We start from the raw sequence: 22,966 nt of genomic DNA on the forward strand, positions 1-22,966 counted from the left end.
GGGACTACTCAGGAGGACGTCGTTATCAGGAGAAAGAAATCTGGCATTCTACGGATCGGAGTGTGGAATGTCAGATCCCTTAATCAGGCAGGTAGGTTAGAAAATTTAAAAAGGGAAATGGATAGGTTAAAGTTAGATATAGTGGGAATTAATGAAGTTCGGTGGCAGGAGGAACAAGACTTCTGGTCAGGTGAATACAGGGTTATAAATACAAAATCAAATAGGGGTAATGCAGGAGTAGGTTTAATAATGAATAAAAAATAGGAGTGCGGGTAAGCTACTACAAACAGCATAGTGAACATATTATAATGGCCAAGATAGACACGAAGCCCATTCCTACTACAGTAGTACAAGTTTATATGCCAACTAGCTCTGCAGATGACGAAGAAATTGAAGAAATGTATGATGAGATAAAAGAAATTATTCAGGTAGTGAAGGGAGACGAAAGTTTAATAGTCATGGGTGACTGGAATTCAACAGTAGGAAAAGGGAGAGAAGGAAACATAGTAGGTGAATATGGATTGGGGCTGAGAAATGAAAGAGGAAGCCGTCTGGTAGAATTTTGCACAGAGCACAACTTAATCATAGCTAACACTTGGTTCAAGAATCATACAAGCTGGTTGCATACATGGAAGAATCCTGGAGATACTAAAAGGTATCAGATAGATTATATAATGGTAAGACAGAGATTTAGGAACCAGGTTTTAAATTGTAAGACGTTTCCAGGGGCAGATGTGGACTCTGACCACAATCTATTGGTTATGAACTGTACATTAAAAGTGAAGAAACTGCAAAAAGGTGGGAATTTAAGGAGATGGGACCTGGATAAACTGAAAGAACCAGAGGTTGTACAGAGTTTCAAGGAGAGCGTAAGGGAACAATTGACAGGAATGGGGGAAAGAAATACAGTAGAAGAAGAATGGGTAGCTCTGAGGGATGAAGTAGTGAAGGTGCCAGGGGATCAAGTAGGTAAAAGGACGAGGGCCCCCAGAGTAGACAACATTCCATTAAAACTACTGACGGCATTGGAAGTGCCAGTCCTGACAAAACTCTACCATCTGGTGAGCAAGATGTATGAGGCAGGCGAAATACCCTCAGACTTCAAGAAGAATATAATAATTCCAATCCCAAAGAAAGCAGGTGTTGACAGATGTGAAAATTACTGAACTATCAGTTTAATAAGTCACAGCTGCAAAGTACTAACGCGAAATATTTACAGACGAATGGAAAAACTGGTAGAAGCCGACCTCGGGGAAGATCAGTTTGGATTCCGTAGAAATGTTGGAACACGTGAGGTAATACTGACCTTATGACTTATCTTAGAAGGAAGATTAAGGAAAGGCAAACCTACGTTTCTAGCATTTGTAGACTTAGAGAAAGCTTTTGACAATGTTGACTGGAATACTCTCTTTCAAATTCTAAAGGTGGCAGGGGTAAAATACAGGGAGCGAAAGGCTATTTACAATTTGTACAGAAACCAGATGGCAGTTATAAGAGTCAAGGGACATGAAAGGGAAGCAGTGGTTGGGAAGGGAGTGAGACAGGGTTGTAGTCTCTCCCCGATGTTATTCAATCTGTATATTGAGCAAGCAGTAAAGGAAACAAAAGAAAAATTTGGAGTAGGTATTAAAATCCAGGGAGAAGAAACAAAAACTTTGAGGTTCACCGATGACATATAATTCTGTCAGAGACAGCAAAGGACTTGGAAGAGCAGTTGAACGGAATGGACAGTGTCTTTAAAGGAGGATATAAGATGAACATCAACAGAAGCAAAATGAGGATAATGGAATGTAGTCAAATTAAGTCGGGTGATGTTGAGGGAATTAGATTAGGAAATGAGACACTTAAAGTAGTAAAGGAGTTTTGCTATTTGGGGAGCAAAATAACTGATGATGGTCGAAGTAGAGAGGATATAAAATGTAGACTGGCAATGGCAAGGAAAGCGTTTCTGAAGAAGAGAAATTTGTTAACATCGAGTATAGATGTAAGTGTCAGGAAGTCGTTCCTGAAAGTATTTGTATGGAGTGTAGCCATGTATGGAAGTGAAATGTGGACGATAAATAGTTTAGACAAGAAGAGAATAGAAGCTTTTGAAGTGTGGTGCTACAGAAGAATGTTGAAGATTAGGTGGATAGATCACGTAACTAATGGGGAGGTATTGAATAGGATTGGGGAGAAGAGAAGTCTGTGGCACAACTTGACTAGAAGAAGGGATCGGTTGGTAGGACATGTCCTGAGGTATCAAGGGATCACAAATTTAGCATTGGAGGGCAGTGTGGAGGGTAAAAATCGTAGAGGGAGACAAAGAGATGAATACACTAAGCAGATTCAGAAGGATGTAGGTTGCAGTAGGTACTGGGAGATGAAGGAGCTTGCACAGGATAGATCAGCATGGAGAGCTGCATCAAACCAGTCTCAGGACTGAAGACCACAACAACAACAACAGCCCTGTATTCACCTGACCAAAAGTCTTGTTCCTCCTGCCACCGAACTTCACTAATTCCCACTATATCTAACTTTAACCTATCCATTTCCCTTTTTAAATTTTCTAACCCTGCCCGATCAAGGGATCTGACATTCCACGCTCTGATCCGTAGAACGCCAGTTTTCTTTCTCCTGATAACAACATCCTCTTGAGTAGTCCCCCCCCCGGAGATCCGAATGGGGGACTATTTTACCTATGGAATATTTTACCCAAGATGATGCCATCATCATTTAATCATACAGTAAAGCTGCATTACATACACTGATGATTTAAGAAAATATCAAAGAAAAAAATTGCAAGGGGTTAGTTAACATGACCTTGGTGGACTCTGTTGGCTACCATTATGTGAGATGAGACAATTACAAACCACTCTTGAAACAACTCTATTGTTTCACGAGAAGTGTGACACGTCACACCTTCCTGCTGAGACCATGACCATTAATGTCTATTCCACTGAAATGAGGCCACATATAATCTCTTATCATTGTTTTCCATTAACTTTCACAGGTTGTCCTGTTTCTTCCACAAAAAAGTACGAGTGAATGATGACGCCCACCCAAAAGTCACAACCAAATCATTTGAATGCATTTTCTGAGCCTCAGATATAGCAGTTCTGTTTATTCATAAATACATTTAATTGGAAGTAAACCCCACCACTAAAGATGTTATTCCTTGCAAAACTGACATGTTCTCAGAAACGAATCACCAAAATGTCACCTTTTTTCGTGATAGGCTTCTTACAACTTCTTTGTTAACTGAATTCTGTAACGGTAGTAATTGAGATTACATTGAAGGATATCTTATGCCTTGGGAGTGGAAAAGACCCAACTTTACTGGACTAACAGAACATTGTCTTGAACCATCACAATATTTTGCGCAGATCGGTCAGAACAAGGGCACCCCCAACCCTTAATGTTCAGTGTTGAATCTGATTCACTGAATTTTACAATAAGTTTGTGAAGCAGTGATAAATTCAGTGCTTAATTGTGCCCTAGAATTGTGCAAAGAAGTCTCAAAGTTGTTGTATAAGTTTTTCCTTTCTAATGTCATGTTTCCAATATTAGCACAAGCTGAGCAGCAGTAAACTGTTCCAATGTAGAAATGCAAGAAATTCAGATTGTAGAATCAATCAGAATGTTTACAGAAACCAAAATGATATACAACAATGTGGTCAACTGTCAAAAATATACTATGCAATTCAAAACTGGTGCACTTTTTGAAAGACACTTTTGCGTCTGTTCTGTGTGACCATTCCCATTACAGACATGCAATATTTTGGTACACAGCTGAAATTATCAATGGGACTCACATACAAAAGAAAACCTAATGAAGTTGTGAAACATTATTACTATAAGAAGGAAACAAAATAATTAATGGCTAAGTAAACATTTATAGATCACCTTAGCTAAATTTGCAACTAATCATGGCAAATATGATCAATGGGTTTATATTTGGTTTATGATTAGTTGCTATCAATAAATAGAGAGTAAAGTAAAATATGAAGTTAAAAAAACTATTGTTTGTAGAGTTCTCTTTTTTGGAAGTTAGAGAGGAAAATGAAACACACTAAAGAACTTATAAACAATCACAATCACCAATGAAAACAGTTCAGTTCAAATGATTTCAGCAGGAATTGGAGAGTGCATAGGTCTGATCCAGATTCTGTGGAAGTACATAAAACACCATTAAAAAGAGAAAACACTCATTAGTAAAAGCATAGGTTAGGGAGTATAATAGTTCAGCTACAGGAAATTAGGCTGACATATATAAACTGGAATGCCACCCTATGAATGGTATACTGATGCACAATTAAACACAATTACAAATAAAACAAAGACAATAAAAATAACAAAGATACATGAAGTACCATTCCAGAGAAAGAGGAGGAGGGTGGTAACAGTAAGAGAATAAAATGAAAACAAAAAGACAAAGTCATAGATGAAGTGTAGAATTACAGTGGAGTCAAAGTAAGAAATGGTAACACTAAGATGTGGAGGTGAAAGAGAAACAGGGAGAAACAGTGATAAGAGACATTAATGTCCCTCAAGATTATATGTCTACATGTCCCAAGTAATTATTGCAAACATACCTTCTATCGGTAGAATTATATAGAACTGATATGAAAGACTGTGTAAATGATTCACATTGTGCTGTTAGTTACATAATAACTGATCCAGTTTATTGTTCTATACTGAAGTCCTGTAAGTGTTAGTTCAAGATAGAATAAACTGAAATAAAATAGTGTACAATCATTTTGTTATTCAGGACTGCACCTTTTGTGTGGCACCATGCAGTTGTCATTCAGCAATACCTACAGAGGAGAAGCAGAAGTAAATGCAAAACCTATCAGCATACAGGGAGAGTGGTAGTATAGAATCTACAGTTGCAGCTACACCTAGAAAAAGGGGCACACACAATACGAAGCCCAGCAGGGCCACATTATGGGTGTTTGGGGAGGGGGGGGGGGGGGGGGTTTACTGTGGTAAGCACTAACTTGAACCTGGAAAGTATGTTGTGACATGAAGTTCCAGACAAAAATTGGGACCGAGCGAGGTGGCGCAGTGGTTAGCACACTGGACTCGCATTCAGGAGGACGAGGGTTCAATCCCACATCCAGCCATTGTGATTTAGGTTTTCCGTGATTTCCCTGGCCAATTTTCTTCCCCATCATTCAATAATCCAATGAGACCAATGACCTTGCAGTTTGGTCTCTTCCCCCAAACAACCCAACCCCCAAAAATTGGGACTGGGACCCAGAAATCCCGTTCATGTAGTGTAATCAAGATGTAATGACACCATGTGGTGTTATAAGCCTTTTGCAAGTCAAAGAAAACAGCTATAACGTGTTGAAGCTGGGCAAAAGCTGACTGGATAGCAGACTCACAGCAGGGCAACTTGTCAGCAGTAGAATGGCCTTGGCAAAAACCGCTTTGGGACAGAGCTGAAAGATCCCAACACTCAAGGTACCAACACAGCCACTGGCTCACCATGTGTTCAAGCAACTTGCAGAGAACATTAGTGAGACTAATTGCTTGACAGCTGTCCATCTTAAGAGCGTGTTTACCCAATTGCTGTACTGGGACAATCACACTTTACCATTGAGGAAGGAACTCATCCTCACTCCAGATACAGTTGAAAATGGCAAGGGAGGTATGTTGGCAATCCACTATAGGTGTTTGAACATTTGGCTGTAGATGCAATCTGGCCCTGGATCCATGTCAGAGCAAAGGGCGAGGGCACTGAGAAATTTCACTCACTGAAAGGTGCATTATATGGCTCCAGGTGACATGTAGGGAAAGGTAAGTAAATTTACTGCAACCAGTGTTTGAGGTCACAGAATGAAGACTGATAATTTTCAGACACAGAGACTTGACCGTAATGCAGAGCAAAATTTTTTGTGACAGTAACTGGGTAAGTGTGGACAAACCTAACCTAACCTAACCTAACCCCATTCAGGGTGACACCAAGTACACCTGTGGGGGATGGTCTCCACTGAGGCACTGAACTGTTACCCAAACCTGAGAAAGAGGGGTATGCAGTCCATTGGTAGTAACATACTCCTCACAGCATTCTAGTTTCTGTCATTTTATTTAGTGGTGGACCTGGGCATGGAGCCATTTAAGGGCAATGAGTTGCTCCATTGATGGATGTTGCTTCTGGTGTTAGAGAGCCTGTCTGTGATCTCTAATGACCATGGTGATTCCGGAAGTCCACCAAGATACTGCCTTCTAATGTGCAGATCCTGAAGAACAGGAGACTGCTATGCCTGTTGCTAATACAATGGCAGTGGTTGTGCTCTGGACAGCTGCAACAATACCTTCACAAAGGGTGACAGCAGAGGCAAAGGCATCCCTTTCAGCATTGTTGAAAGTACATATGGTAGACATCTAGGAGTCAGGAAGGAAATGACTTTCAGAAAATAATCACTGTGACACAGGGCATCGTAGACTCTCCAATGGATGGAGGGGGAAAACCAGGGCTGCAAATGGAAAGATCAGTGGCCAAATAAGATCCAAACACCACACAGAAAATTGTGCGGGCACAAGCATTCAAGGGACAAAGATTGAGCTCTAGGACCAAAGTTTTGATAGCTTTACTGCAGTCAGTGGTTACAACCCCACCCCACAAAGTGTTGTGGGCACTTATGTCACCCAAAATGAGGAATAGTCGGGGGAGCTGAGAAATCAGTGTGGACAACACTGAGAGAGAGATTCATATAACAGACGGTAAAACCCATAAATATCCTCACACGAACAGCCACAGCATCCAAGATCATATCAAGTGGCACATGTTCACTGTAGACAGAGTCCAGACATGCAAACTCTGCCCAATTCTCTATTACAGTCAACTTGATTCTTATAATAGCCCTAATGGCCATGGAGTGTAGGGGTTTGGAATGCTGGGACTGAATTTTCCAGAAGGGCACTGCAGGAAGCTGGGTAAATACAGAAGAAATGTCACAGCTCAGCCAGATGGTGAAAAAAACTGTTACAGTTCCACTGGAGGATCACTCTATGGTGGTAACATACCATTCCCAGTGTTCTTGTTTCTGACATTTTGTTAGGTGGCAGACCCAGGCAGGGACCAAGGAGGTAGCTCATGCCCCAGAGCCTGATGTCTGATCACTGTGGGACTTAACATCTGAGGTCATCAGTCCCCTAGAACTTAGAACTACTTAAACCTAACTAACCTAAGGACATGACACACATCCATGCCCGAGACAGGATTCGAACCTGTGACCGTAGCGGTTACGCGGTTCCACACTGAAGCGCCTAGAACCGCTTGCCCACACCAGCTGGCCCTGATGCCTCAAGTTCAAAGGATATGGCATTAATACACATTGGTTCTGAAGCAGGTTGTGTAGGGCGATTGGGTGCCACAGGGGCAACCAGGAACTCTGCCTTGGGTGCAGAGTTGGTACATGTGGGGTCTGATGGCATGGGGACCACCGGAACCTTTTTTGTCTTTGAGGTGTTCTTTTTTTCCCCTCTTCTTGGATGGTTTTGATGTCCATGTTGGCTTGTATGCCCTATTTTCCAGGACAGAGGAGGAATGCTAAGTCCTACAACCAACAACCCATTGGTCCATCAGCCACTGCCTGGTATACAATTGCATATCAGCAGAATTCTGGGAAGGGAGTGTTCTGAAGGACCTCTTTCTAGTGAGGGATGATGGAGAAGGGTGTTGCTTCTCTGGCTGGAGATTGCAGTTTGATGTCCCCGGTGGGTGGGGAGAGGATGCTCCCAAATTGGGTGTTTGGGAGACAGTCAGAGGAGGGGCTCCAACCACCAGGGGACAGAGTGCACTGGAGTGATCGTGAGGATCCGACCCAGAAGGCACGAAATGTGAGGGTACTTTCGTTAGAGAGGGTGAGCTGTAGCTGTAGCAAATATCATAATCATATATAAAAACAAAGATGAGGTGACTTACCGAACGAAAGCGCTGGCAGGTCGATAGACACACAAACAAACACAAACATACACACAAAATTCAAGCTTTCGCAACAAACTATTGCCTCATCAGGAAAGAGGGAAGGAGAGGGAAAGACGAAAGGAAGTGGGTTTTAAGGGAGAGGGTAAGGAGTCATTCCAATCCCGGGAGCATAAAGACTTACTTCGTACAAATTGTACATCTATCTGCAATTTTAAGGCATTAACCAATATATTACCCCAACCTTTAGTCAGTTATTATGTGTAATAAAAATGTAATCTTAAGAATTCCCTGATTTGGAAAGTTTGCTGCCATCCAATCACTCCTTCCATTCTCTCTCACCCTCTCTCTTCCTCTTTCTCTTCCTCTTCCCTTCATTTCTATCTACGAATCCCAACTAAAATTGTTATTTATGTATCATTTTACCACTGTAGCCAACATAATTATTGTGTTTAATCTTAGCAACATGCCACCTGATTATACAAATGAGTATGAATTTTAAACTATATAAACTTGACAAAATTGGATCTTTATACCACCTGAAATAATTTCTGCAACACACGTATTCAACACCTCAAAACGAAGATCTCCAAAATCCTTTAAAACTTATTCTGTAATAATGTGGTTATGATGCATATTCTTTATACTTTGTGATAATGTTTCTCTTTTGATAAATCCACCTAACAGCTTAGAGACACCAACTTTGTTTACAAATATGACAGTACAAATGTGATGTGTGACAACAGTGCAAGGAACCTGTGACCACTGAAAGTATTCTATTTTACTTATTTCATTTTTACCATCAGATATAAGTTAGTTTTTGTCAAAAAGCCCAAACCATGTTCTGAAATAGTGTTCACATGTATGTCATACTAACAAATGTAAATCCACCTGATGATGGAGGTTTAAACCTTTGAAATGCATCATGGCCATAAATAAACAGTGACTGGTGACACTAAACTTGTTGTTTCATTTGAGTCATTAACAGTCATGGTAAAGCCTAACCTAAACTGTTCACATTTAAAGTAAATTCAACTATGATCAACACCAAGAAGACTATCCAATGGAAAGGCAGAGTGGGAGGGGAGAAGAGGGGAGGGGAGGGGGAGGGGAGGGGGAGTGTAATTAGTAGAAGTGTCAATTCAATGCACCTATCAACCTGACCCTCTCGGATTTCTTTCAGACTTGATGCATTCAGTGACCCAGATAATAGATGGAAAAATACCAATTTGCAGGTGTGTGTTACAACTGTGAAGAAAGTTAGAAGTCTGGAAAGTTTGGGATTTGTGCTAAATTTACATGTGTATGTCACAACATAAATGACTGTAATTCTGGTTCTAATTCAGTTACAGCAATAAAAATGGTACCATTGGAAAGCTAGCGAATAGACCTTTACAAAACGCAACATGGCAGGTTTCTGAGAATATTCGTACTAAAGATCACTGACCTTGACCTTTGACCTTAAATATCTCAAAACACCCCATCTTCAATTTTTTTGAAAAAAATATAATTAATTGCTACAGTATGTTACTGCAAATATGGTAAATATCAAGATGGCACACCAAAGGCATCATGCACAAAAAATTGTTTTGTCAACTTAAGTACACCATCAACAGGCAGTAAGCAGCTATGTATCCAGTTTTTTCTATAACACCAGCCAATAGCAGCTACTTTTATTCAGACCAGTTCTTTAATATTTCTAGGTGTGAACGGCCAATGAGAGACACCTTTATTTCAACCAATCAACATTAGCATGTTTTAGTGAACAGCCAATCGGAGAGACTCTTATTTCAACTAGTCACCATTAGTCCACTGATCTCTATATATTATGCAAATTTTGTTTCGTATGTTTTATGGCTGTGGCTTGTTTAACAAAGTGCAACATAAATGTGTCATAAAGTAATATTTAGTAAAAAATGGATTTCAAGTCAAAATGGTATTGTTGCAATCCGTTTAGGGAAGAAGGTCATGCAAGAGCGCAGAAGAATTTAAGGAATGTTCGGTAGTGGATGATAAACAAATATCCTTATGTATTGTTAGCTGGAAAAATTTGCAGTAAATGTGGGAAAAAATATTGTAAAACCTAACAATCACAACGTTGCCTCAGTTGTGCCAGGCACTTAAGGAGAAGATTTAAGTGAAGATGAAGTAGCATCAGATCTGGCACTCCATGCTTTAAATAGTAGCCTTCAGTATTTAGGTGAATCTCCTGTGAAGAAAAAGAGGCTTTAGAGTGAAAAAAAGTACCCAAAGCAAAAACTGAAAAATAGCCTCTGTATTGGAGCATACTTATGTGGCACAACCGGAAAAAGAAGAGTGTGAAAATGGAGAAAGTGAAATTATCATCCAGCTGAAAGATAAGTTTCACAATTCAGACCGTATGTGCAACAAAACACAAGTTCTAACTGTACTCCCAAAGAGCTGGAGTAAAAGGAAAACTATGAAAGAATTTTCTGCTTCAGATTACATGGTGCGGAGAGCAAAACAGTTAATAGAACATGGTATATTGTGACACCAAATCCAAAGCCAGGTAAGACATTATGTGAGAAAACTGTTCAGTGTGTACGTGATTTTTACTGTGATCATGACGTGAGCCATATGATGCCAGGAGGAAAAGACTTTGTGTCTGTGAAAGAAAATGGAATTACAGTACATAAACAAAAGCAGCTAGTGTTGCACAATCTTAAGGAACTGTATGAATATTTCAAGATTAATACCTAGATATAAATATTGGATTCTCCAAAAGTTGTGAGTTGCGGCCAAAGCACTGTGTTCTTGCCAATGCCAGTGGAACCCATGCTGTTTGTGTGTGTGTCTTGCAAGTGAATTTCAAGTTCATGATTGAAGGTTGTAAGCTCAAAGCACTGACAAAGAGTGAAGACTACACATTACCATCATACAAGTACTGCGTAGCATTTGGTACATGTAATCCTGCACTACCAGCATGTTTCTTAGATTTATGTCTCTATTGTCCAGGTGTGACAAGACTAACTGATTATCTGTATGGTCTGTTTGGTAAAAACTGTATAGGCAAAATTGCATATAAGTGTTGGTTAACTACAGGCAGGGTAGTTCTAGAGGCTATAACAAAATCAACAGATGATCTCATTGAGGTGTCTGCATCTAGGTTACAACAGCTTCTACCACACTCATTTATCTCCCAGCAGCAGTCACAATTCTGTAAAATCATTAAAGAAGGTCTCAAAGTAAATGAGTTTCTTTTTCTTTGTGACTTTGCAGAAAATTACTCCTTCACCATTCAGGATGAGGTAAGAGGAGTCCACTGGAATAATTCACAGGCTACAATTCACTCACTTGTATCTTGCTACAGAGACTCAAGCACTAATCAAATATGACATGTATCATACGTGGAAATATCTGACTGCCTTCAGCATGATGCAGTGTGAGTTTATTCTTTCCATAGAAATTTCACTAATTTCTTAAAATGTCAGTTTTCAAATCCAAAGCACATTGATTGCTTTTCAGATGGATGTGCTGTCCAATAAAAAACAGAAAGAACTTTATGAATCTGTCCTACCATCAAGAAGATTTTGATGTTACAGCAGACAGGCATTTTTTTGCTACAGCACATGGTAAAGGACCCTGTGATGGGGTAGCAGGGACCATAAAGAGATTAGCAAGACTTGCCAGCCTCACGTGACCATACGAAAATCATATTTTGACATCACGACAGTTGTTTGAGTGGTGCAAGGAAAATATTCCTTCATGTGTCTTCCATTATACATCGGTTTCCCATCATTATGAAGATACGGCCAAGCTGAAACAACATTTCAAAAATACAAGGACGATTCCAGGTAACCATAAGCTTCATTGTGTAATTCCTTTTAACAAAGGTTTAGTAAAGACAAAGACATATTCTGCTTCATTAGAGAGTAGAAAAGAGTCAGTGATTGCTATGGTGAATAAAATGACGTTAACAAATATAAATGGATTTTTTGCTTGTTTGTATGACAGTCATTGGTGGGTTGAATATGTCTTACAAACATGTGAAGAAACAGATGAAGTAAAGGTCAACTTCTTGTATCCACATGGACCATCTCCGTCATATGTGTTTCCTGCCAAACCAGACACTTGTATCATCAGAAAATGTGACATTATCACAAAAGTGGATCCAGTGACACCAACTGGAAGGAAATACAATCTCCCTGCATCAGATTTGGCGAACATTAACAATTTATTTGGAGAATTGTGAGGAGAGATCTAATAACTTTTCATTGCCTTTTCATTACAGCTGTAATGTAAATAATGTAATGTAATGTAAATAATTCATAATACCACTATAATAATGTAAACCATATTTTTGTACAATATTACTTATGGCTTGCACTTTATCATAAGTTGTGTTTCATATATGTGTGCTACCTTCTACATTTTGGTAGTGTTTTGATGCTGACAAAATAATTTTTTGTGCATGATGCCTTTGGTGTGCCATCTTGATACTTACCATATTTATAGTAACATACTGGAGCAATTAAATATGTTTTTTTTTCAAAAAAATTGAAGATGGGATGTTTTAGATATTCAAGGTCAAAGGTCAAGGTCAATGACCTTTAGTATGAAAATACTCAGAAACTTGCCATGTAGCATATCCATGTAAAGGTCTATTCATTAGTTTTCCAATGGTACTATTTTCATTGCTGTAGCTGAATTAGAACCAGAATTACAGTCATTTTTGTTGTGACAGACGCATGTAAATTTCGCACTAATTCCAAACTTTATTTGTGCTGTTGCTGTAATGTCCTGCAGTGGCCAAGCATGTTCTGAGAAAAGAGATGTGAGCCTCCTGGGGGAGTGGAGGGGAAAGGTGTGATCAAGTGTGACTACATTGTGAAAATGGATAATGCAGTGTAAATTTTTGACCTCATAATTAACAGTGCAGCTCATACAAGAGTATGGCTCATATGCAGGCCAATGTGGTAGTAAGTTCAGTATGTTATTGCACAAGAATAATTCATGGAGAAAATTACACAAAAGTGGCATCTCATGACTATCTTTACTTTGCCCTTTTAGTATCACTTCTTGTTACTAACCAGTTGGAAAATTTGATTACAGTTCTTCAACTTGCCAGCTTGAGATATCTCATTAATGGTTTCGTGAAGCATGAAGTCTTAATATCTGCAATTACTGTAGATCTGCACAAGGAATCAGTCCACTTCTCAGTGTAATAATTCGGTAAAAAAACATGGAGAACTGCTTGACTGAACTTTTAAACCATTATTCTCATTTGTTCACTTCCTAAAAACTCAAAAATCATGTTAGCCATCAAAGACCAATATGAGTTGTTAGATGAGCTTGTTGACCTCTTCATCCATTTCCTGATATGGTTGTTCTGTAAATTCTTTTCGGCAATTGGTGTCCCAAAGCTTTTATGTATTTGATTTTTGACTCTAGTGTCGTCTTCGCCATTTTTTCGATTTTTAACTGCTTCTTTCCTTTTTACTTATACCTTTGGAAGATTAATATTGATTATACAATATTTCTATGTTTGGTTTATTCATTACTTTGTTTAAGTAAAACTAATCATAACTTGGTTCATTTGTCCATTACTTTTAACTTCTCATTATAACTTAATTAGATGACTTCTTTGGCCAGGCTCTGAAGTACAGTCACAAGGTGTTTTTCTGATGTGTGAGGATAATGTAAATAGTTTGGTGCTATCCAAAGTAAATTTACTTAATTAATATACATATTTTTAAATGAACAGGAAAGGAAAGCAAAATAGCAATTCATCTACAAAGTCAAATCTGAATTATTTAAAATAAACATGTGAATGAGAAATGGAGTTCTAGAGCTATGGTATTCTGTTAAGTGTCTTAAATGTGTTTGGACAAGGAAATGCATTACTTAAACATTAATTTGATTTAATCAGGGAGGTATAACAACAGTGGATGTAGCCCCTGTTTCTCACAATGAAAATAAGTGAAAATAAGTTTATTGTGTAGTACCTCTCCCTGCAATTCTAGTAAAGCCAGTCCGTATCCCTGTAGAGTACTAGGAGGCAATTTATTACATCATTGTTAGACAAAATCTCTTCAGGAATTAGTGACCCAAATGCTTTGTGTCTCTTGGTCGCTAATGGCTTGCATTGGAATATTAAATGTAGACCTTTTTTGAAGTTCCATAGTCAGTCATTCAACAGTGAAACACAGTTAGTGTATTTTAATGAAGCGTAAATGTACATGTAAAAATTCCAATTCCTAATATTTCCAGAAATGAAACACTGACCCGACTGCCTTTGTGAATGATAGCAGACAGTTATTGTAAATGGATTAATTAACAAAATGCCTCTCTAAACAATTCATTCTATAGACAAAAAACTGCACAATTAAAGTCAGCTGTAAGTAAATTTAACTAGTAGGATGGTAAACATAAGTGGAGAGGTTACAAGTTCACAACTATCAATTATTTAACCAAACCTTAATATAACTAAGGCTTACTTTTCTATGAAGACTCCACCCCATTCCTTGCACAAAGTTATGAATTATTTTGTTAGTCAATGACTGACATAAAATTGTCTCATATTCAGGCAAATTGTACAAGGTGCCAGTTTTTCATGACAGGGTGTTGTGTCTCATCACAGGATAGGAATAAACACTGCAGTATAAAAAAAGGGTTCAAATATCAGAGTTTCAAAAATGCTATTAATTTTCATGCTAGTTGTGAAGTTACTCCTAAACATTTACTTGAATAACTGTAATTCAGTTATGATTGTATTGGAAAGTTGCCCAAATATTAAGTTGGATTTCAGGTCTGGATCATTGCTTGTAAGTTGTTAAAGAACACACAAACTGACAAACATAAATAAAAATCTCCTCTATCAGTCTCGAATTATGGAAACATTCTGAGAGCCTACATCAAAGGAATGCTGTTGACAACTGATGTTGATTTAAGAGCAGTTACGAACCTAGCTGCTGCTGATATTTTTCTTTAAGACTTTCCATCCTTTCATCTGCATCGCGTTGCATCTGTTCCTTTACTAACTCAAGAGTAGCTCTTGTTGAACTTATTTGTAACTGCCAGTTCTGCTCCACTTGTTGTACCCTCCGTTCTGCTTCCTCATTTAAATGTTCTAAATGAGAAAATAGAGGATAGCTTACTGAAACTTACTTCTATCAATTAACGACATTTATTTCATCAATTACATCAGTTAAAACATAACAACTAAAGAAACATGATTTTGTTTCTTCAGATTTCTGGTACACGTTAATCTATAATACCTGAAAAATAGAAATACTTTCAGTATTAATTTTAAAACGATACATACCAATTTCCTTCTCATGTTTTTCTGTCAGTTTTTCCATTTGTTCCTGGTATGCCATATCAATTTTGTCCAATTTTCTACGAAGGTCGAAGATATCTCTATCTGCATTTGTTCGGGTTTTTTCTATTTCCTTCTGGTAATATTGTTCCTTTTCTGCTAGATTTGATCTCAATTGTTCAACCTGTATTGTAAACAAATAACTTCATTAGAAGTGTACTTAATAACATGAAGTTAGGTTCATCTGCTCATGAAAATGTATTTTCAGTTCCTGTTTGTACAACAAATCCTCATTATTTAAATTACATTAGGCATGTGAACACCTTTCCTGTCTACAAATAACATAGGTTGCTGTAACTTCAGAGGCTAATTTGTATATGAAGGATATGAAAAATCAGCAACAAAAGATATATCAGCGATTGTATAGCACATGGAATTTAGTGAGCAATAAAACTTTTTGACACTTGCTAGTGGATTAGTTATCTGCTTTACATTTCTCCACATGCATACATTTATTTTAAAGTTCACTAGTTTCAATCTCTCTCACCTTTTCTTAACCATGCACAGTAAAATACACACACACACACACACACACACACACACACACACACACACACACACACACACAATTTTTTTTAGCTGTACACCTCACTCCTTTCTGTGCCACACTAAGACTGAGTGACAGACTGTACATTTGTAGTGATATGAAAAGAACAATCACATAGTCTTAGTCAAAGGCAAAACAGGTGGCAGCCACTGGTTCATGGCCAGAATGTATGGGAAATCAGTTTGCAAATAAAATTGCCTGCAAAATGCATCCTAGAATATTGCTCAAGTGTTTGGGACTAAAGTGGGGATATTGAACATATTCATACAAGGGCAGCAAAAATGGACACAGTATCTTGACCCATGGGAGAGTGTTATGGAGATGCTGAAGAAACTGAACTGGCAGAAGCTTGAAGATAAGATGCACACTGCCCCAAGAAAGCCTACATACAAAGTTTAATGAACCAGCTTTCGGTGGTGGATCTATGAATATATAACCCTCTACATATGCTCCTGTAGGGACTGTAAGACCAAGTTTAAGCAAATTACAGCATGCACAGAGGCATTTAAACAGTCATTCTTCATGCATATGTGAATGGAATGAGAGGAAGCCCTAATAACTTGTACAATGGGAAGGACCCTATGCCACGCACTTCACAGTGGTTTTCAGAGTATGGATGTAGATGTAAATCATTTCTCCTTCAAGTGTTATATCTACATATGTTACCGCTGTTTTCAAATTGTGATTGACTGCTCACAACAAACTTCACATGGTGATAAATGTACTGTCTACAAGAGGCTCTATAGTGAATACCACATACAGGGTGTTACAAAAAAGTACGGCCAAACTTTCAGGAAACATTCCTCACACACAAATAAAGAAAAGATGTTATGTGGACACGTGTCCGGAAATGCTTAATTTCCATGTTAGAGCTCATTTTCCACCTACGCTCAATGGAGCATGTTATCATGATTTCATACGGGATACTCTACCTGTGCTGCTAGAACATGTGCCGTTACAAGTACAACACAACATGTGGTTCATGTACGATGGAGCTCCTGCACATTTCAGTCAAAGTGTTTGTACGCTTCTCAACAACAGATTCGGTGACCGATGGATTGGTAGAGGCGGACCAATTCCATGGCCTCCATGCTCTCCTGACCTCAACCCTCTTGACTTTCATTTATGGGGGCATTTGTAAGCTCTTGTCTACGCAACCCTGGTACCAAATGTAGAGACTCTTTGTGCTCGTATTATGGACGGCTGTGATACAATACGCCATTCTCTGGGGCAGCATCAGCGCATCAGGGATTCCATGCGACGGAGGGTGGATGCATGTATCCTATCTAACGGAGGACATTTTGAACATTTCCTGTAACAAAGTGTTTGAAGTCCCGCTGGTACGTTCTGTTGCTGTGTGTTTCCATTCCATGATTAATGTGATTTGAAGAGAAGTTATAATATGAGCTCTAACATGGAAAGTAAGCGTTTCCGGACACATGTCCACATAACATATTTTCTTTCTTTGTGTGTGAGGAATGTTTCCTGAAAGTTTGGCCATACCTTTTTGTAACACCCTGTATATCTCCATTAGAAGGATCATGATTACTATGATCATTATACCATAAGGACTTACTGAATGAGGCATTGCACCTCTTAAGACATTGACCTCATATTCAGGAGAATGTAGTTGCTCTGTCTTACCATCCTGATTTGGGTTTTCTGTGGGTTTCCTAGATTACTGAGGCAAATGTCAGAATGGTCCGTAATCTAGACTATAGCCAGCCAACTGACCTATATCGTAAATTACATCCTCATAAAGCAAAATACATACGCTATGTGCTTTTCATTTTGGCATATCGATCTGCATTGTTTTGCCTTCAAAAATCCTATATTATTGTGAGATGATCTCAGATAAAAGAAGATAAATAAATAAATAAAGATACTTACATGCAACAAATACTTTTTTCCTCAGTGACAAGTTACTCCAGAATATGATGTCATTAAACAGTAGTGAATGAAAATAGAAAAAAGTAAGTCAACTTTTGGATATTTTGATCCCCAAAATCTAATGTTATATGAAAATTTGCAGAACTTAAATGTTTAAGATGATCTTTAACATGTGGCTTCTAATTCAGTTTCTTATAAACATAAACTATCAAGAATTTTGAATATTCTGTTTAAAGGATTACCTGTTCTGGGAATTTAATTGGCAGGGTAGTTTGATTTGTGTGGTTTTTTTTTTACATAAAAAACATGTGGTTTTCACTGATTAATAGCAGTTTGTCTGTTCTCACTGAATGTGAACTGCACTCAGTGAATTAATTTGTGTGTGTGTGTGTGTGTGTGTGTGTGTGTGTGTGTGTGTGTGTGCCTGGTATGTCACTAGTCATTATTAGGGCCACATTTTTTAGATGCAAAAATGTTACAAGAAAGGAGCAAAATGGAGGTGTCACTTTAAATGAAAAAAAAAAAAAATTGCTGAAGACAGTGCAAGTTTCAAATGATAAAATTTGTTATGGATTGTATGTATGTCATTAACTAACACCTGACTCAAAAGAATTCACTAAAGAATCAAAAAGTACAGTGAAAAATATCACTAAACACACTGACATTCACTCAGAAAACTGTTGCAGAAATAAAAGTTTTTTTTGTGAATCTGCATTTATGATTACTCAGAAAAAACCTGTAAATAGAACAGCAATGCACTCCTCAATGGACACATCAGGTGTGTATTTTGTTATTAAACAGTAATCAACATTCTTGCTCTTGCTATATCCCCCCCTCAGGGTATTTGGATAAGCTTTTCTTGAGCATCTGCCACATCTATCAAAATAGAACAGTGGGTTTCTTTTTCAAAAGACTCCTTCTCCAGTTTTTCATGGCTGTTGCGAGGAAGCATAAAATTCATTTTGCAGTTCTAGTTTAACTAATAGTTCTTTAATCTCTCTTACTGCAGAAGAATCATGTGGCAAAGCAACTAAATTCTGCATACAGTCTCAAAATTTTCACACATAAACACTGCAACTTTCAGTCACAGATGAGTATTCCTTTTTTAAGGCACCACAAAGTCAATGAATAGTGCGCATAATGCACATTATGTGTTCTGAGTTACAGAACACAGACTTGAGTTTGCAAAATGTAAGTAACATTTAAGAAGCTTGATCTGTGATCCCTAGCCTCACTTGTTCATACATGTATTTTACCCCTTTGATCACAAATGCACTGTGAAACTTTGCATCACAGTGGGGTTACCTGCTTCCTCAAGAAAGCAACTTAATAAAAGCATGAGTTCCACTTGTTCTTCATTCAGGAGTCCCATTAAAATATTCAATACAAATCAGTACTCCAGTCAGTAGTTCTAGATAGAATAAAATACAATGTATCGTTACTTATACTCATTTGATTTCTGACACTTTTTCTTCATATGGAAACTGGAGCAAGTATGGGTCATAATTAAAGGCTCTGAGCTGGAGCCACCCAAAATACATATTAAAATACATTCCAAACAATGGAAAATCCAGGGTGGAATACAAAAATATTATGAAGAGGAAAGTTGCTACTCACCATATAGCAGAGTGTTGAGTTGCAGATAGGCACAACAAAAAGTACAGCTTACATGTCAACTTTGCAACCGAAATGTTGCTGCATGGCGATAAAGATTTTCTGGATTGTGTCGTCTTCGGTGATGAATCGACATTTCACTAAAGTAAAATGTGAACACAAGTAATGAGCATATCTGGGGGTCAACCAATCCGCATGAGATGGTATAGTTGGAGAGAGACTAAGCTGAATTTTTCTGTGCCATATCCCTGCGGAAAGTTTATGAGCCTTTCGTTTTCAGTTACGCAACTATAACTGGCATTTCTTATCTTGAGGCTCTAAATTATGGTTCTTTTCCTCAACTGGAAGAAGCTGAACCACAAAACTTTATTTGGCAGCAGGATGGTTCACCTCCACATTAACATAATTCAGTGTGCAATTGGTTAAACGACATTGTACCTTAACGCTGGATTTGCTGCAAGGGGCCGAATGCCAGAGCTTGTTTTGCATGACCTCCACGTTAACACACGAGCTGACTCAACACAACTTTTACATTTGGGGATTCATAACGGATCTTGTGTATGTGTCTCTGCTAACCATTGAGCCACCTGACTTAAGAAACAGCATTGTTGCAACAATTATACCAGACCCACTGATCAAGGTTTGGGAAGAACTCCCATACCAACTCAATGTCAAACAAATGGCAGTCACATTGAACACTTGTAAGAAAAACTGTTTCTGCTGCTCTTTCATTTGATGTACTATTTATAAATGTAAGTTGAATGTAATAAATGCTTCAGAGCCTTAGAACCTGTACTTTCATTTTGAAATGCCCTGTACATTTCTCAGTAATATATTAAAGAAATTAAATTATCTGGATGCATTTAGAATATTTCCCGTATGAATCTGTGTAATGACAGTCAACGTTTTTGGAACTGTTGATATCAACTGATGTTTTGAAAATGTAGTAGTTTAGGCCACACCCTGAAATGATGGTCAAACTCTATGTTGCAGAGGCTTGAGGGGTTGGCTTCTACAGAGCACAGTTCTATGGACGTCTTGAAAGCTTGGTCACTCCAGCCTAGCTGTACTGTCATGTATACAACACAAGCAGAACTAGGTAGATGCCATATTAGGTTTGTTGAAGCCTATATTTGGTGGGTTTTACACAAGGTTTTATATTATAAGTCACGTCCTATGAATAAATGATGTTTCAGAACACTAGCACACAGAGGATCTCTTCAATACATGCTGTTATTCGTACAAATAGTTGTAAGATAATTATGGAAAACATCCTATTGGTAGTTAAAGGATTTTTTAGAATTTTTTGTTGTTTTGATATTATAAGTTGTGTGTTATGAAAGTATCCTGTTTCAAGGCAATGGTGAATTGAACATACCAAAAACACATTGATACAATTTCTTATTGTTAAATGTGTCAGTTAATGCTATTTTGGCATTTAGGGTATCACACAATATAAGACACTTAAGCTAGTGAAATCATGGTAATATAATGGATATAGGTGTGGACTGTGGAATTATGCAATTCAAATTCAGAGATTCGCCTCCTGCCCCTTACAATTTTTTTTACTCACTTTTACATTTTTTAAGACATCTGCAGACTTTCTTATTAATTTAACAGAAGTATGTTCTATAATACCAGATATTCCCAAAAATAGTAAATGGTTTCAATGACTATTTTAGCAAAATAGCAGAAAACCTGATAAAGAACAACTGCCACAGACCAAATACTCAACACCAAACACTAATAGAAACCATACCAGTACAGGCATCAATGTTTCTTCACAAAGTCTCCAATACTGAAGTACTTACAGCTATAAAAGGACTAAAGAATAATTACTCCAGTGGTAGTGACAACATTCCTGATTTAATTGTAAAGAAATGTGGAGAATCCATTGTAGAACCCATAACCGACATAATAAATGCATCCTTTACAAGTGGAGTTTTCCCTGACCTACTAAAGACTTCTAAAATTACCCCACTTCACAAAAAGGGCTCTAAAAATGATGTAGCCAATTACAGGCCCATAACATAACTCAGCTCATTCTCAAAAATATTTGAAAAATTATTTTACACCAGATTGGAAGACTTACTAATAAATTATCCTCATTGACAAAACACCAGCATGGTTTTAGAAACAAAATACAACTACCACAGCTATTTATGAGCACCTCAACAAAACCTTAAAAGCACTTGATAATAAGAAAATCACTACTGGTATCTTTTTAGAGTTATCCAAAGACTTTGATGTAATTGACCATACCATACTCCTTAAGAAGTTAGCAAATAAAGGTATAAGAGGAATTGCAAACAAATGGTTAGAATCTTACCTGTCAAACAGATTTCAAAAAGTTGAAATTAATTTTGAAAAAAAGAATACAACCACCCATCGATCTACTGTCCACTCCTCTGACACAATGCCCATTAGATATGGTGTGCCACAAGGCTCAATCCTGGGACCCATACTGTTTCTGCTTATACATTGATGATATAAGTACGAAGCTTGCTACAGGACATACCACACTATCTGCCGATGACACAAGTATACTAATAACGGGTACTGATACAGAGGATCACAACCAAAAAATTAAACCGCTTATGTTGTCACTCAGCAAATGGTTCAACGAGAACAAACTGATTATAAACATACAGAAAACAATGTACATCAACTTCAGACTCTCATCCCAAAAACAAGAAATGCAGCAGTGAAGCTGATATACGCAACATCAAATATCCTTGTCCCTCCCAATAACGTCTTTTAATTGATTATGAAACGGAAAGAAAATGCAATATGTAAGCTCTCCTCTCCCATTGAAATCTTGGTTGTGATGACAAACCGATGTGTAGCATAGCCTGATGTATAGGTTAGTTGTGATGGATAAATGTCACAGCTTTCCCCTGTATGGAAAACATGAGCCACACCTGGACAAGAGGAATAACTTTCTTAATATGTACTTATCACGACCAGGCATTTCAGAATAGTTTTTCATCTATTATTTCATAATCGGACCGTTGAGCTTGGAAAAGGGAATACCGTATGCCGGAAATACACAACATGAATAAAGATTTTGGTGAGTATAGGTATATGTGATTTTATCGCTCAAATGAATTACAGTAATGTAGTCAAGACAATAGCTTGTAAGAAGCGTAAAAAGATTTTCATGAGTATAGATGTACATGATTTTATAGCTAGAATGAATTACAGTAATTCAGTCAAAATGGTAGCATGTAAGAAGTGTAAAAGTGAATTTTCAAAATTTAGGGCATGCATTTAATGTTAAAAGTATGTAACTGCTGGTCTAAAATGAGAAAAGAACAGCGTGAGGTACAAAATATGCAACTGGGGTTGAAGCAAAACAAGCTTGATATGCTGTGCAATGGGACCAAAAATCATTAGAATGTAAGAAACAAAGCAACAAAGGCAGGACATGAGGTGCAAAATGTCATTAACAGTACATGACAGAAGATTTGTGAATGTAAACAAATTTAATGTTCTTTCTTCTAGTTGCAGTATCCCAGTGACTGGCTCAGAACCAAAGCTTTGTTCAAGTGTTAAAAATGTCAAAAAGCAGAAGTTTTCATAAAAACGCTATATCTGGTATGTCAAAGCCTAAACTTTCAGCTACAAGTGAAAGTTCCAATAACAATACGCATATAAGCAT

General features: G+C 37.8%; 1 protein-coding gene across 5 annotated transcripts in view; it reads right to left on the minus strand.

The window, feature by feature from the left end:
- The window catches only part of LOC124607173 (golgin subfamily A member 6-like protein 22), a 311,550-nt gene that overhangs the window by 75,286 nt on the left and 213,298 nt on the right, over positions 1-22,966 (minus strand). For 4 of the 5 annotated variants that reach the window (XM_047139390.1, XM_047139407.1, XM_047139415.1 and 1 more), the window contains exons 9-10: positions 15,201-15,378; positions 14,841-15,005 (exon numbers count right to left, since the gene is read on the minus strand). In XM_047139390.1, coding sequence (XP_046995346.1) covers positions 14,841-15,005; positions 15,201-15,378 — 343 coding nt within the window. The remainder of the gene's footprint in view (positions 1-14,840; positions 15,006-15,200; positions 15,379-22,966) is intronic. The other variant, XM_047139399.1, reaches the window with a different exon arrangement.

Source organism: Schistocerca americana, chromosome 1, assembly GCF_021461395.2.
Source record: "Schistocerca americana isolate TAMUIC-IGC-003095 chromosome 1, iqSchAmer2.1, whole genome shotgun sequence".
Classification (NCBI taxonomy): Eukaryota; Metazoa; Arthropoda; class Insecta; order Orthoptera; family Acrididae; genus Schistocerca; species Schistocerca americana.